General features: G+C 43.9%; 1 protein-coding gene across 2 annotated transcripts in view; it reads left to right on the forward strand.

Moving 5' to 3' along the window:
* unc5a (unc-5 netrin receptor A) overlaps positions 1-16,565 on the forward strand; it is a 129,890-nt gene that overhangs the window by 103,652 nt on the left and 9,673 nt on the right. Inside the window, exons 8-12 of one of the 2 annotated variants that reach the window (XM_087172902.1) lie at positions 1,566-1,796; positions 2,607-2,906; positions 7,015-7,102; positions 7,570-7,738; positions 9,956-10,189. In XM_087172902.1, the coding sequence (XP_087029028.1) occupies positions 1,566-1,796; positions 2,607-2,906; positions 7,015-7,102; positions 7,570-7,738; positions 9,956-10,189 (1,022 nt within the window). The remainder of the gene's footprint in view (positions 1-1,565; positions 1,797-2,606; positions 2,907-7,014; positions 7,103-7,569; positions 7,739-9,955; positions 10,190-16,565) is intronic. The other variant, XM_023402146.2, reaches the window with a different exon arrangement.

The following is a 16,565-nucleotide window of genomic DNA, read 5'->3' on the forward strand; positions in this document are numbered from 1 at the left end:
TTCAAAATTGATTACATGTCAAGAGATCCCCGGCATTACGAAGGGCCACCATTGAGCTTGGCTGCATATAATCCCGCTACTTAAGGTATCAGATTGTACTGAGATAATCACCCATGAAATATATTCTGGCATTTCTCTTAAAGACTTGGGTATGTCAGGTGGCTTTGTCCAGAAAAATTGATTTTTTCAAGGCAAAAGGAGAAAACGAGGACAAATGGATGAAAAGCGATAAATGAGACGCAGAGAGCAGGAAAGAAAGAAACTTTTTTGACCCTTTTCTCTTTTATTCAAAGGTGACTTTTAGCACGCTTGTGCCATCCTCATGTCACAGATTTACTAACACCAATTAAAACTTGTCAAATCTGTGTTTCCAGGATTGAGCCAAGTGGTTCCTGTCAAGTGGTAGGATCACACAGTGGTGGAAAAACACCACCACAGTCTGGAGATATTCATCAAAATATGTCGTGTCTAATGATAATCAGGCTGATTCTGACACAAACCTTTTGGACGTGTTATTGCTGCTCATTGCTGAAATGCAAATCATGCATGCTGTCAGTCATAGGCACATGCTGTCTCCCTACTAGTCTTTTTTTTGTGTGTGTGTGTCCTTCTTTAATTCTGATTTTCATTCTTGTATGTTTGCTCTTCTCTCCCTGCTTCTGTCCTCCTCCTTTTGTTGTCAACTCACCACACGCCAGCCTGCAGCACTTTAACCTTTGCTGTTGTTCTCCATCCCTCAAAGCTGCACTGCTCAATGCGTCCCCTCCTTGACTGTGTTCAGTTGACAGCGCTACGCCCCCGTGGCTCCCCGGCACAATGGCCCTCCACAAAGGCCCCAGGAGCATCCTCCACCTCCGCCACCAAATTCCCCCAGCCCAGAGAGACAGCCGTAGCAAATCCCATTCTCCTGCAAAACACACACACGCGCACACACACACACACACATGCACGCACAAAATGCATACACACAAATGCACGCACACATTGATGTTTGTCTGAGCTTAGCTGTCATCTTTATACTGTACTACTTTTGGGAGAAAGATGCTGCTATGCTTTTGAGAGAGAGAAAGAGAGAGAGAGAGAGAGACATTCACAAAGAGGTGGTAGAATTTCATAAGCGAAACCTTCATTTTTCCACAGTCTCTCTTGGGGGTGTTGTGTGCTTAGAGAAGGAGAAAAGGACAGAGGAGAGAGAGAGAACATGCTGGTATAAGATATATTTATCCAGTGCAGAAATGAAGGTATGTAATGTTAAAAAATCTCAGACAGTTTTTTTCTCCTTTTCAATTGTCCATGCGTTGACAATGAAGTTTGAGACTCAAATCAAGACAGTCTCTCTCATTTGCTAATGCTGGCTCTCTTAACTCTGCATCAAAGAGTCAGGGACAAAGCCAAGCAGCATTAGGTGGCAAGCAAGGAATGTGGAGCTGATTTCATGCTGTCAAGTAGATCCTCATGTGACACCTTTGCACAGAGGATAATGAAAGATGTTGCGGCACCACCCACATGTATTACCATTCACCTGAGGGAATTTCTTTTTGTCATTCTTTGTCCCCCTGTTGTAGCTGTGAGCGGGGCAGAGGACGTGGCGCTCTACGTGGGCATGGTGGCGGTGGCCCTGTGTCTGACACTGCTGCTCATCGTGGTGATCCTGGTTTACCGGCGCAAGAAGGAGGGCCTGGATGCCGATGTGGCGGACTCCTCCATCCTCACCACTGGCTTCCAGCCCATGGGCATCAAGCCCAGCAAGCCAGGTGTGTGGGCACCGCGGCCACGCAGGCCTCCCCCCCACAGCAGTAGGACACTGTTCTTTGTTCTACCCTCCTCTGTGCGTCCGTCGGTCTGTGCGTCTGCCCACCGTGACCGTGCAGAACTCATCTACATGTACCACTGATCCTGTGTTTGTTTGTGGCTGTGGAGGTGGTGTGAATGTGTTTGCAGTGGTTTGTAGTCTAAGCAAGATGTATTATGTTGTGTGTGTGTGTGTGTGTGTGTGTGTGTGTGTGTGTGTGTGTGTGTGTGTGTGTGTGTGTGTGTGTGCGTGTGTGTGTGTGTGTGCTGTTTATTTGCCTGACACATTATGTTTCGCCACCACCTCATTGTCAGGAAATGTACCCACTCTGTTTACTGTCTGTGTGGAGCCTCTGAGGTTTACCAGCGAGTAATAGAAATACAACTGTCTGAGTTGGATGGAGATGGGGAACTGGGTTGCAATGCCTGTGATTCACCGTGAAAAAAGCCTTTATACATTCTGGGTGCTAAGCTGTATCTGAGTTCTGTTTGGAATTGATTGTGTGGTTGCTAAAGAGACAGACAGAGATAGGGAGAAAGCGAGGGGAGGGGAATTGACTGGCTTTGGGTGGAATTTGTGTTTGTGTATTGTCAAGAGTCTGTGCGTGTGAGTGTTCTGTTCTCGGCACCATGTGTCTTTTCCTGTGTTTGTTTCAGTTTTCTGTGTGTGTTGCGACAGCTTTAGCGAGTGTGAGGTCTGTCTCTGTGATGTATGAATACCCCCCAAGCCCCAGCCCACCCCCCTTCCGCATGCCACTCATGGAGATTCACACATTTGCTTTTGTCTGTTTCCCTTTTTTTTATTATTTAAACAGAGAATTCCCATTTGCTCACCATCCAGCCTGATCTGACCACCACCACCACCAGTTACCAAGGCACCCTGCGCTCTCGCCACGATGCCACTGGGAAGTTTTCTATGACCAACGGGCCTCTGCTGGACCCGCTCCCCAACGGCTCGCACACTCTGCACAATGGCAAGCTTAACTCAGACCCTGCTGAGTTTGTGAGCAGGCTGTCCACTCAGACCTACTTCAAAACGCTGCCCCGCGATGTGGCTAACACCTCGTATGGGACCTTTAACTTCCTGGGAGGGAGGCTGACGATCCCCAGCACAGGTGGGTTCCTCATTTAGGTGCATTTAGTTTTCTGTCTTTGAGACCTGTAGTTGAGTTCAGTTGGTTTTAACCAAGAATAAAAGATATAATGCTGCCTTTTATTTTTCGAGTTCATTGTTCTCATAAAAAAAACCATTAGCTGCAAACACAAAGTCATATGGACTGACAGGTAATTCATGGAGAGTTTCCTGCAGCATAATGGAACCATGACAGCAAGTCATGCTGCATATTACTGCAGCTTATGTGTCTGAGCTCTTTGTAAACGTCTTTCCGTGGTGGTCACAAAGAGCTCATGAAGAATAATAGAATATTATTGACAAAACAGGAATTATTTTCTGCCATAATATTTTAGATAGTTGCTCTGTAGTTGCCATGTTTCACTTATTTTTAACGAGGAACTAAAATGTAACGTAGGACATAAGTCCAACATATTTGTTTTAACTCCTTTTTACTCTGACATATCAGGAAAAATCCCCACACGTACTTTATGATGACCAAATGATGTTGTTTAAATATAAGCTATACATTGGTTTTATACAGAAAATCATGTGGTCAGTCTGCTTTGCTTTCACACATCACATCACTTCAAGCTCACACCTCATGGTTCATTTGTGAACAGCCAGTGTGACTATGAACCAGATCAGAGCTAGAAGACTACAAAGTATCTTGTAGGTAAAGTGTGAAAGCACACAGAGGGTGCTTGGTCCTGTCTATAGCTACACTTCTTTGATATAGTTCAGGCAAACTCTGAAACAAACATTAAATCAATCTGCTGACCATCGGAGCTGACAGCGAAGCAATCTGTAGAGGCAACATACAGACGGGTGATTAATTAAAAGAAAAACCTGAATAATTGAGAGGAGAAATATAGCGGATGGGGATTCTACCCAGCTGCATTAGATGGTACAATTAAACCTGCAGTGCAGAAACTTTTGTCTCCCCCCTCTGGCAGTGGGAGTAATCACACAAACAGCACTTTCCACGGAAGAAAAGCCACGCCAATGGTGATCATGTCTGTCCTCCAAAGTTTCTTTTTTTATCAGGAGCATCAGAAACTTTTCATAGATGCTTTCTTGGTTTTTCCCCTATAGGTTCCGCAATACTCTTACTTGTTGTAGCCTACCCCGTCTCTGTCGCTACGGTTGCTCCCGTCTTCAGCTCTGGCGAACCAGTCGCTGCTGGTTGGCGTAAAAAACACATTGCTACGTGTGGGCCGGTGCAGGAATGTCTCCACAGAGATTTAAAACTTTATGTAAAGTATACTGCAAAATACATAGATATACCTGGCGCTGATAGGTATAATCAGCATTATGTGAACTCGTTCGGCAAGGGCTTAAATGTAACTGACGTTCGTTTATATGTAAAAGTCCTGCACTCCAGCTTAACGCAATTAACATTCAATCATGCTGTGTGGAATGTATAGAAATGCTGACAAGGTCCAGTTGATTCGGATTTTGTATCAAGATGGCAAGAGGAGGAAAAGGTCTGAGTGGCTCTGAAAGAGGTTTCATCGTTGGGGCCCAAAGGAGGAGTTTCAGCAAATAGGGTCGGAAAAAATGTGGTCGACGCATTTGACGACCGTGATGCTCGTGCATTAGTGCGTTATGTAAGGACAGACAGGAGAGACGCTCTTTCTCAGGTGACTCAATTTATGCAGGATCATTCAGTAACCATGGCAACATGTATGCTCATTAGCACATTAGAGGGGTCACACTGTAACTACCCCCACAATAATAATTTACAGTAAAATATTACAGAAGAAGACTCTTCTGTCCGATATTTTGTGACATATGAGGTGTATCTCTTTTTTTTTTTTGAGCTCTTTGTTGCACCAGAGAAGAATTAATGAAGGGGAAAAAATGCATTAGGTGCAGTTAAGAGTACAGCTTGAACTGGTGTCAGTCCGTGTAGCGCTAATGATACTGGTAGATGACAGTCCCGCAAACTGTTCAGTCGATGAGTTACCTGCCAGACCATGATTCTTTCTGTTCACAGCTCTTTTGTAATTTGTAAAAAAGGTATATTATTTTATTAACATTTATTTTTCTCAATTTTTTTGAGGTTCTGGAACAGTTTCTTGCTTCTGACTATAACTGGTAAATGTGATTTATAAAAGCTCTTGAGTTGAGAACATGAGAATGATTTTTAAAGTTGGACAGTTGAAATACAATAGTTTTATTCAGGTACTGTTTCACTAGACACGACATCAGTCAGCAGAAATCTGTGTTGTTTAAGGACAAGGAGATTTCCGCAGTCCTCTTTAGGATATTCTGTTTGTCGCTATACTTCACATAAACAGTTTAACATCTGCTGCTAAATTGAGAAATACTGTGGGAACAAGTCAGTTTTATTCGTATTGCAAATGGCATATACATTGTCATTGCGATTACATAAAAAAGAACATTTGCAGAATATTTATGACATGCTTTAATGCCCCTGACTGGACATTAACAAGGAGAGTTTATCAGTAACAGCTGAGTCCCATAAACGTCTCACTGTCTTGTTGAAACCGACCTGGACCATTCAGCCTTTAAATCTGGTGCATGTGGGTTTCTTAATAGGTTTGCACCAGGATAACACACATTAAAGTGTTTCAGCGTTAAACACAAAACAGCTTAGGGCACAGGCTGCGTTTGTGTCTGTGATACAAATGAGTTTATAACCGTTATAAGGAACAAGATGAGACACCGGAAATGTACGAAGAGCTTGTGATTAAGGTGGATTATGTGCGACAGGCTCACTTGTTTACCTCTAAAGGGACTAATGCAAAACTTAAATCAAACAAAAAAGCAAGTATCTAAAATGCATGGTCGAGTAAAATGTGTTGTCAATAACCTACATCTACACTGCACCGCATGAAGACTAACTATAAAATGATGAGTATGTGCCAAATACGTTCCACTCTGAACGATTCCTGGAATAAAACCTAGGACAAATTGTTCCAATTAGGCCCCTCGCTTATGACGGAGCTGGTTGAATTTGTAGCCGATGTCCACCAGTGTCAGTTGTGTGCTAAGAGCATAGACAGAGGAATAAAAGTAGTCCATTAAAGATTAGTCTTGATAAAAGATATAAGAAGCCCACCGTCATTATTTTCCTTCCCCTCTTCACATTAGCTGAGTACAGAGTTTATATAATTATAATGGAGGACAGTGTTTTCACTTGGCTCATTGTAGGCTGTCCAGATTAGCCGATGACAGTGCCAGTTCGCCAGCATCTTGTGGGAGAAAAGGTTTTTTTTATTTATTTTTTTTCCCCTGCTTTATTTTCCATCACATACTCTCTCTCTCTCTTTCTTTCTGTCTCTTTTCTTTGTCTCTCTTCTTCTCTCTTACAGATGTTTTATGCATAGATTACCTCAAAGCCTATACCACGCATTGGCACCGATCTTCTCATTGGGACACACAGAAAAAGAAAAAAAACTCAGTACTTGGATGCATCCACTTACAGGAGCTATACTGTCATTTAGCACAGTTTCAGAGCAGGCACAAGGAAGACATGGTTTATAGATTCAGACAAGGCAGTGAGCGTTCAGGCACCTTCGCCTTATTCAAACAGATGTTTTTACGGTGAACAGCACCCAGTTTGCAATCCACAGACTGTTAAGATTGTGTCACATAGTCACTGTTTGTGCTACATTTTAAATAGGATTGTAAGTGGCTTATTGGGCATGAGAATCACAACATAAATACAACAACACTCAAACTACCTCAATAGCTCTCTCTATCCTCCAAGGTACATTCCCTCTTGGGGAAGTGCAATTTTCCTGGAGTTGTCTGTTCCATGGTCTCAATTATCTACTTGGTGGCAGACGGAGGACATTTAAACTGCGATGCAGTGTGCGCTTTTGTCTCAGCTAATTGTTGACCGTGGGGACGTGTGCCGCCTCGGCTGCCAGTGCAGAGATTTGCATCTACTGCACCTGACGGAGGCTGCCTCTGACCTTCAGAATAGATTTGTTTTTTGTTTTTGCAGCCATACAGTTTTGTCGAGTGGGCCGGCTTCCTTTGTGAGATGACAAAAGTGTTGTTCAGTCAGAACAAATGAGCCTGTCCCCCCCTCTCCTCCTTACCCCCCCTCTCTCTCCCTTTGTTGTTATTTGCATTAGGAATCAGTCTGCTCATCCCTCCTGAGGCCATCCCCAGAGGAAAGATCTATGAGATTTATCTCACTGTTCAGAGGAAGGAAGATTTAAGGTGGGTCTCTTTAACACTGCCTAACTGGCAGTCTTCCCTGGATGCCACTAGGCTGTTTGTTTTGATGCTCTACTGTTCCATTAGGAAAGGCTTAAGAGTCTGTGCCAATACTGTGGAGGAGGGACGTAAATAAATAACATAGCCTTTTACCAGGATGTGCACTATTTAAGTTAAATGAATTGTTTGGAAAACACTGTTTATCTGGCTTGCTGCATTCAGCCTCTGAAGGCACAGTGACTGAAGCGCGCTGTGAAAGCCTTATATTCAGTCATCACAACTTGGTCCAGCCAGTCAGTGAGTCCAGTGGGATTTCAATATTCTCTGTTACTGCTGTTAGATTTACAGAGGTGACAGTATCATATCCTGCTTACAACAGGCAAGTAAATGAGTTATCACTAATAACTGGATGAGTAAAAGCTCTTCATCTCAATTCATTCTCCTCCCTCCCTCTTCTCTCCCTGGTGTAGGTTACCCCTGGCCGGCTGCCAGACCCTGCTCAGCCCCGTTGTGAGTTGTGGCCCTCCAGGGGTGGTCCTGAGCCGTCCAGTTATCCTCAGCATGGACCACTGCTCTGACGCATGCCTCGATAACTGGGCCGTCCGCCTCAAGAAGCAGAACTACGAGGGCACTTGGGAGGTGAGACAGCACTATAACTCCAGCACAAATCCTCTGTAGAAAGACAAAGTCTTACTGAACTTACTGAGAGCTTTCCTTGGAAAAGTACAAACTTGCTCAGCAGTGACTTGACACTTGCGCTGGAAAGTACTGAGTGCTGTATAGAAGAGGTGGTTCAGGCCCAGCACTCAACCACTCCATAGGGTTTAAATTATTTTGACCATCAGGTGTTTTCTCATTGGGCTGGAACAAAAGCTTGAGAGCACTGGTTCTCTCTCCGGCTCAAGAGTTGCTAGGCAACATTTTTCTCAAAACAGAAATTCTCTAAGCAAATTACTGATCCTCAAAGTACTCTTCTGAGTGCTCCTTGACCAGTTTTGACCACTGCTTCCAATTAGAGTTCCCTCCCCATTTTCTGCCCATGAAATTTGAAAGTAACCAGGACTGCCGGACTCCAATACGATAGAGTTGGAAAGATCCTTTGGTGTCTACACACACGCACATGAACTCACACACACACACGCACATGAACTCACACACACACACACACACACACACACACACACACACACACACACACACACACACACACAAACAAACATGGTTTGAGGCAGTAAACCCATCTCAGCAATCCACACAGATTGGAAAGGGTGCTGGTTGGCTTTAGTGTTAGTAGGTCTTCTTTCATGTTCAATATTGTGCATAAATTATTCATCCTTCCCGTGTGTGGCAGCGGTGGGGTGTCTGTGCGATGGATTGGCCTGTCTGAGGCAGAGGTTAGACCAGCACTTTTAATCATCAGCTGGACCAAATATAGCCCAACGGCCTGACTGTGTGGCCACCAAAGGAAGAAGTGGCGGGTGGGCAAGAGAATGGAAGTGGAAACAACCACAGAGAGTGTGAAGAGAAGAAAAATGAAAGAAAGCAGACAAAGAGAGAAAGGTAAAGTGAACAAGCAGGTAATGTAGAAGTGGAGGAATCATTTGAAATAGATGGAGATGGGAAATATGGCTCAGGAAGGAAGACTTAGAGAGATGGTGAAAATGGACATGCAGAAGCAGGAGAAGTAAGAGAAATGAACTGCTGCTAGAGCGAGAGCTCAGTGGTGTAATTGAGCCAGCTCACTCTCTGCTGCACTTGGAAGAAATATTAAGATGATGAAAAAGTGAGACTCCATTGTGGTTGCATAGCAAATGAATTGTGTCAATACTAATTCTATTGATGTAGGTGGTGTCTGGTTGAATCGATCCTAGAGGGGCTCGCTGGGCATTTGGCAGGCAGAATGCTCCTCTTCAGCTTTATCGGCTAATGGGAGGAGTCAGTCAACTGGCATGATGGGATTTTAGAGAAAATGTTGTCACCTTGGGTACAATTTATCCCCATCAAATTAGCCCAGAGAGCAGTGGAATTATCTCATGAAGCCATCTCACACTGTGATGGGATGGGATATTTTTGCCAGTTTGTAATTTCTTAGTAGAGTAACAAAGCAAGAAGGACACAAGATGTCACTTCACTTCACGTTTGAATTTGTCCTTTTTTTTTTTTTTTATCCTTGGCAAATTACAGTACCAATTAATTCTTAGTGCTGCCTTTTGGCATGTTTTGTTTGTTTGTTTGTGTTTTTTAACACGTCTCACCATCAGACAACAACGTTAGTTGGCAGATAATTTGGCAAGTTGTTTTCACCTTTCTTAACAAATCTCAAAGGCTGAAGGAAATTCCAGAAATCCCAATAATCCGATATTTACGGAGCCTCCACAGTCTTTTCTTTCTCCAGAACCATCCGTTCTTGCCAGGAATCTATTTGAGTCTCCTTTCATGTCAATTGAGTACCTCGTTCATGCATTATTAAGTAAATTGATGGTGTTCTATAGGATGTGTGTCTTTGTATGAGGAAATGTGTATCTTTATGTCAGTATGGAGTAAGCGCACTGTGGTGAAAAGGGAATTTGAAGCAAGAGCAAAGTATTTCCCTTTTCTCCTGATCTGAATTGTTACCAAGGCATTACCTTAAAGACCTTTAGCTTGGATGTTACTTTGTCACACAGCAGGAAGAATAGAGCGTGGGGCCTTACTACTGCACCAAACTACTTCCCTAACAACCCTTTCACAAACACACACCCACACATACAACACATCAGGCACCCAGGCAAACACATTACCCTTCCCTCCTACATAAATTGGGTGCTTGACCTTCCATCCAAACCTTGTTTTTCTTGTCTCCCTTGCCTCCTCCAGGACGTCCTGCTGATGGGGGAGGAGCTGGTGTCGGAGCCCTATTACTGCCAGCTTGAGGCTGAGACGTGTCGGCTGTTCTCAGAGCAGCTCGGCACCTTCGCCCTGGTGGGAGAGTCCCTGCACATGGGCGCTGCCAAGCGCCTGAGGCTGGTGCTCTTCTCCGACGCGTACTGCTCCACACTCGAGTACAACATCAGGGTGTACTGCATGGACGACACGCAGGACGTCTTCAAGGTATATTGTGACAAATGTGGCGTTGCCTGTCATTGTGTTCGGCTGGCGGTGTCTCAGGCCTGAGATTGCACGGACTGGGTGGTTTCACATCAGCTTCGTGATAGGTAGACTATTATGTGTAACAGCATTGTCTGTCACATTGGAAGGTTAGTGGGAATCAGTGTAGACATGTAGGAGTTAGGCAGACCCATGGTAAATTGAACAATATTGCAGGCTTGATTACACCATGTGCAGTTCAAGAAAGTGTGATTTGTGAGGCGGATGTCGTCCCCACCTACTGAAACAATGCATATGTCCAGGTTAATCATGGTATACTGTACGATCTCTGTGTGTTTTTGTGTGCATGTCTACAAAGATGTCTCATGCCTTTCATGCAGTCCGTGGTTCTGCTTGGCTGCTGTGGGCCAAGAAGTTTCCCATCACTTTGTTCAACAGCATATTTCGCTTCTTTTTTTGCTCTCCACATGGACAGAGTATAATCAAGCACTAATGCCTTCTTCCCTCCCCCGAGGACTGCCTCTGAGTAGCCTGTTAAGATTTCATTTGCATGGTTAATTAGTAAATTAAAAGGAGAGCCCGTCCCAATCTTTTCCCAGCAACCCCCGTGCTCGCTCTCTTTCTCTCCACACCTCTCTTTCTCTCTCCAAGCTGTTCCTCTTTCGTCTGACACCACCCACAGCCACAAGTGCCACTTCCCACTCGAGTCCACTTCTGCCGGCTGTAATGGCTGACCTCCTTGTGCAGAAGTTCGCCAGCAGGCACAATCTATGGATGGCTGTGGGACACAAACAATGGGCCGAGTAGGGGCTCAGGCTGAAATTAGCACTCACATTCAGGGAGCTGAAGATGAAATGAGAACTGTGCATAGACTGTAGCTGTGGGATGGGAATTACCAAAACAGCAGCTTACATCTGTCTTTTTGTGGCTCAATTCTGCCCCTGCTGCTATCTTTCTCTGTTTTTGACAGCTATTGCGTGAGAGCAGGAGAACTCAGGAAACTACTGGCTGACATTCAACTGTGTTGTAATGTAGGATGAATGTAAATTACAGCACACATGAGGGTAAAGGCTGTACAACGGGTGTTTTTATTTTGTTTACCTCCTATCAAAGTAGTTCTAACAATAGGTCCCTTCTCTATATATATTCAGATCATCGGGTGACCCAGTGATGTTTTGCTGCAGTATGATTGTTGAAATGACCTTGTGTGTCCTGTGTTGGATGCAGGAAGGCTGCCGGTGCACAAAAACTCTTGCTCTCTCTCCGTCTCTCCCTCTGGCTAGCTCTTGTTCTGCTATCCTCCCGCTCTCCTAGCCAGGAAAAGGACATCTGAGCTTGTTGACTCCAGCACTTGTGCTGCCATACTCTGCGGCTCCCCCGACGCCCTTGAGTGCATTAGCTCCCCGTCTTTCACACAACCTGGTCCTGTGGTAAGCCGCGGCGTCTCCAGGGTTTTGTAGTTTTTAGTGAGTGATTTAGATCGGGGGCCCACACTGTTTAGTAATCTCGACTTCACACTGCTCTTAGAGCTATTATGGAGGGAGCAGTTCATTTTGCAAGTACATTAACCACTTTGAGTGGAGATTAAACTTCCCTGGAGAGGTTCAGTCTAATCACTAATCACTATCTTTAAAATGCACTATTTATGATTAGAGTTTCACCATAGCTACCATTAGAGTTAATTGTAGTGTGTAACAGTGGAGGAGTAGCAGTAGGTGGTATAGCAGAATAGCATAGTTATGTTTGTGTAGATGTACAGTACCCCTTCAGCACATGTGAATTTTATGACAGCTCTCGCAGCCTGCTAAGGCAGTGCAGCTCTTTTTTCCAGACAAGAAGTCAACTTTCCATGCATTAAACAGGGTGTACTTTTGATGGGAGATGAAAAAAAGAGAACAGGAGTTTCCGAACAGGCATTGCTCTGCCTTTTCTGTTTGCTGTTCAGTGGCAGGAAGAACTGGAGGTTTTCTCTCCAGTCCCATCACTGGCTGTCAGTCTGTTCTGACAAGCCTCCATCAGTGAGACTGACGGGTACACACACTCACAAACACAGCCGCACTAGCATGCATGCTGTACCATGCAATCTCTTATCTCCCAATTACAGCAGATTAGAACCAATGTTATTGTCTTTGATCCTAAGTGTGCGGGGGCTCTGGGGAAACAGTGACATTTCCGTCTGATGCTTGCCGTATGTTAGCAGGGCTCTGCTGGGACCAATTAAGTTAATATTTAATGTGTGTCCCACTCTTGATGGGCCCAGCCAAGGCTGGCACAGCAGCAGACGAGACATGATCAGCGTTTGGTAGTGCCCTCACCGTGCACTCGGTTGTTCCCAGCTAGACCTGTGGGTTAGCATCACTGATGTTCTGCCATCCCACTACTGATTGAAACACCTGCAGCGAACCCAGCCTCTGAGTCAGTGCAGAGATAGACCTAACATCAACATTGAATTAAACTGGAAGGCTGCCGACAAAGGTGTCTTTTTACAAAAAGGAATATGGTGCAGATACTTTTTTCATGTTTAGTGGTGATATTCAGAATCTGTCAGCTTTGGGTGTAAAGGATAAAATAAATAAAAAACATGTTTTCAGCTGAGCATAATCCAATTTTGAATAGTGGAACAAAAACAAAATATTTTGCTGTTTATTGATAGTCTAACTAAATGTTCTTCCTTCACACCCACATGTCTGTGTTTTGTAAGAGTAGTGTTGTTAAAAAAAAACAAAAAAAAAAAAAACACATAGAATGATTTTTAAACCACCCACTTTCTGTCAGATTTATTTTTTTTTACAGAGGTTGAAGCACAAGTCAGTTTTTCTGTCTTGAGCAGTAGACTTTTTGAGACACTATATATATTGTAATAAAAATGTATGCTGTGTGGGAATTCTTTTAACCACGGCATCAGTCTGTTGATGGATCCGCTACTTTGGTCCAGAGTTATCTACTCAGACTATTGGCTGAGCTGCCATGTTTTTTTGTAGTTATCCATGTTGCTCACAGGATGAATTGTAATAACTTTGGTGATCCTCTGACCTCCTCTCTCGTGCCATCATCAGGTCACAGCTTTAATGTGTCTAATACATTGGTTTGACTAAATACCTGCAAAACTAATGACATTCCCATCAACCTCAGCTACTGATTAGCAAATGTTAGCATGCTGCCTGTGAATCTACAGCAGTGAACATGGCAAACATTACACCTGTGTAACATCAGTTCCTACAGCCTAACAGACCTGCTAGCATGGCTGTAGACGCTTAGTCTTGTTAAATCATCTTTCCAGTGAGTTTCAACTGACATTTAATGGCCGTGAAATTTCCGAGTTTGAGCTAACTCCCTTTGTACTCTTAGCATTGTATTTTAGACGACAGACTTTACCCTTTCTTTAATGTAACGAGGCCGACAAGTTCAGCTTTTTGTCTCTTGATTGTAAAAATGTATGCTCCATTGTTAAATGGCTGTTTAATTGATGCCTTGGTGGTTAAATCGTGGCTCCTGGATTCTCTTGTACAGCGTTTGACCTCAAGCTATTATTCTTATTTGCGTTTAAAAGGAGTCATAAACTGTTTATGTGCTCCCACTATGACGTTTGCTTGCTAGCTCCTGAGCAGCGAGCTACATTTGAGCGGAAACTTACTGCTTTTATGTGTCAGAGGAGACCAGCATGTACATAGTGTAACACAAACAGCTTTTGTGATCCCTCCATCAGAATAGTTACTGGCAAGGAATTCCAGGAAAAAACAGAAGAGCACAGCCCAGTAATTGCTGGCATTAAGTTAAACGAGACAGTCAGCTTTATCACTGTGCCCAGCTGAGAAATTGTTTCCATATTATATTTCTCTGTTCCTGTGTGCTGTTTTCTCCTGTACGGCTCTGTGATTTATCAGGCAGAATGTGCATCTTTTCCCTAGCAAACACAGTCCCCATTTATAACTGAGCAGACAAGTCCCTTCTATTTGTAGTTATTAATCAGAGTTGACTGTAGCAGGCACGGCCACTGGAGCTCAGACTGATAGACTCTCAGTCAGAGAGGAAAAGCCTGTCACATCCTGCTGACAAATACACAGATTTATGGAGCCCACATAGCCAGGCTACTCTCTATAAACAAATGCATTTGCCTGAAAAGAGCAGCTCTGAAAATGGATCATCGCTATGAATGCACATTTTTAAACACATGAGGACACAACGTTGCTAAGAGTAGAGGGGTGAGGACGAGTTTATGAGAATATTAAAGCCTGTATATCGCTCTATGTTTCAGATGACGTGTAGCTTGACTAATTAACTGATCAAACGCTAGTTATAATCCCCGTCAGAGCCCGTTAAGTTAATCAGTTTATTACACACCACGCCAGGACAATAAAAGACCACATGTAAGAGCTTGACCTTGCTCTGAGGAAAGTAAAATATTTTAGTCTGAAGCTTTGAGCCAGTCATGTTTTTTATATATATATATATATATATATATATATATATGTAGCCCCCTGCTAATACTTTTTTTAGACTGTGTTTCTCTCTTGCGTTCGTTGGCTGGCTGTTTTTGTTTGGTGCAGCCACTAACCTCTTTCTGTCAGCACCAGCCCGGAGAGATTAGCTGTGTGAGTGTCTCTTGTTTCCCGGTGGAGCCCGTCCCCAGTCCATCACAGTCCCAGCTGTGGTCCGACCCGAGAGGATGAGGGGATGGGTGACGAGAGGGATGGGAGAGATGAGTGAGGGTGGGAAGGGGGTTGAAGTCATAGAAAACTGTGGCCATGATTGCAGTAATCCTGTTATCTCTCCTGCTAAAGCTGGCCACTCTAGTGACCCGGAGACACAAATGTTAAGCTGCCTCTGTCTCTCTTCTCTCTTGCTCCTGCTCTTTTCACTCCATCCTGCTCTATCTCACTCTCTTTAGCCTGCCTCATTGAATGTCAGGGGGTGGTCTTGGCTCTGCCTGACTCTAAATTCACAGTCTTCACACACACCACAGGCTATCTCGAATTCCGTCAGAACAAAAGGGGTTTTTCTCCTGCAGTACTTGAACTTCTTGCCCATCTCATGCATCTTAATGTTTCCACAGTTGTACAGGGTCACGGTGTCCAAGAGAAACTGCTCTTCTTATCTTTACTGGAATGGAAACACCATTTTAGCTCCCAGTTGATGATAAATATGTGATTTGATAAACTAATTCCAAACCTTGCATTGTTTTCCCCCAAAAAGTGTAAATAATATGGTCACATTTAGCTTCTCATCTATTAGCCTGCTCACACTGTCATTTGTTAACAGGATAATGGGGCGTAAAGAGGGCCATTATTCTCTCAGTTCAGAACATATGCTGAAATCCTGCACAAGAACACACACTCTGATACGCACACTCACGGGCACTCAGGCACACACACGCACACACACACACACACACACACAAACAATATACAAGCAGGACAGTGTCATTTGAAAGTGAGGATATGTGCACACTGTAAAGGAGCAAGTGCATCATCCCCATGCTCTTGTAGGTTCCCCTCAGTAAGCTCAGGGTCCCTGTCAAGTAGCAGGAGCGCCTTGTCCTAGACCCTGTTTGATTGTAATCCTGCCGTGTCAGCCTTGAACCTGACAAACTGCTAGACAGGCGAGTTAGTATTCATTCTAGTAGCTAGATGTTGATAATCAGATAATTGGCATTCTGCACTCATTCTCTTGCTAGCAGGCCCATAGATCTGCTGCTATAGGTCAAAGACCCGATCAAAGTCCACCAGACCCAATTTGCAATGCTAATAGCCCCCAACAAATAATTGTGCTTAAGAACTGTGTTAAATGAACCTCCCTGGAAGCCCTCATAATGGGCCTTTTGTCTGCATAAGAGACATAATAGCAGAGGGATTTTAATTCTGTGGAGAATTCACTGCCCCCTGTTATTAACTCATTAGACCCCAACGCTTTGATTCAGAGCCATTGTCTGACCTTCCCTCTCTGAGTAAGTGGGCTGGGTAACATCACAAGGCTCCAGCAGGCAGTACAGTAGGGAGATGATTCCAGGTAGCCACACACTGTCAGATCATTGTGCTTCTTTAATGCTTTTTGGCATTTGGGCACAAAGAATAAACCAATGTAAATACAGGAATCGGGATAGATGATCCTGGGGGGTGGGGGGGGGCATAATATTCATGTTAACAAGAAGATAAGCGCTAAGCAAACATGGAAATTAGCATTGCAATGAACAAACATGGAAATTCAATTCTCGAGCTGAACCGAAAAGTGCTCATTCAGTAAAGGGGAGAGCACATCAACTAACAAAAGCAGGTAGAGATTCCAAATGGATAATTAACAGCTCTCTCTCCATTATAATTGGAATCAGTCTAGCCCATTCCTGGGAAAGAGGGCAGAAAATTGAATCAGTGTTGTGCAGATA

The sequence above is a fragment of the Seriola lalandi genome, unplaced genomic scaffold (assembly GCF_002814215.2).
Source record: "Seriola lalandi dorsalis isolate HSWRI2012SDOR001 ecotype SW California unplaced genomic scaffold, Sedor1 jcf7180002053898, whole genome shotgun sequence".
Classification (NCBI taxonomy): Eukaryota; Metazoa; Chordata; class Actinopteri; order Carangiformes; family Carangidae; genus Seriola; species Seriola lalandi.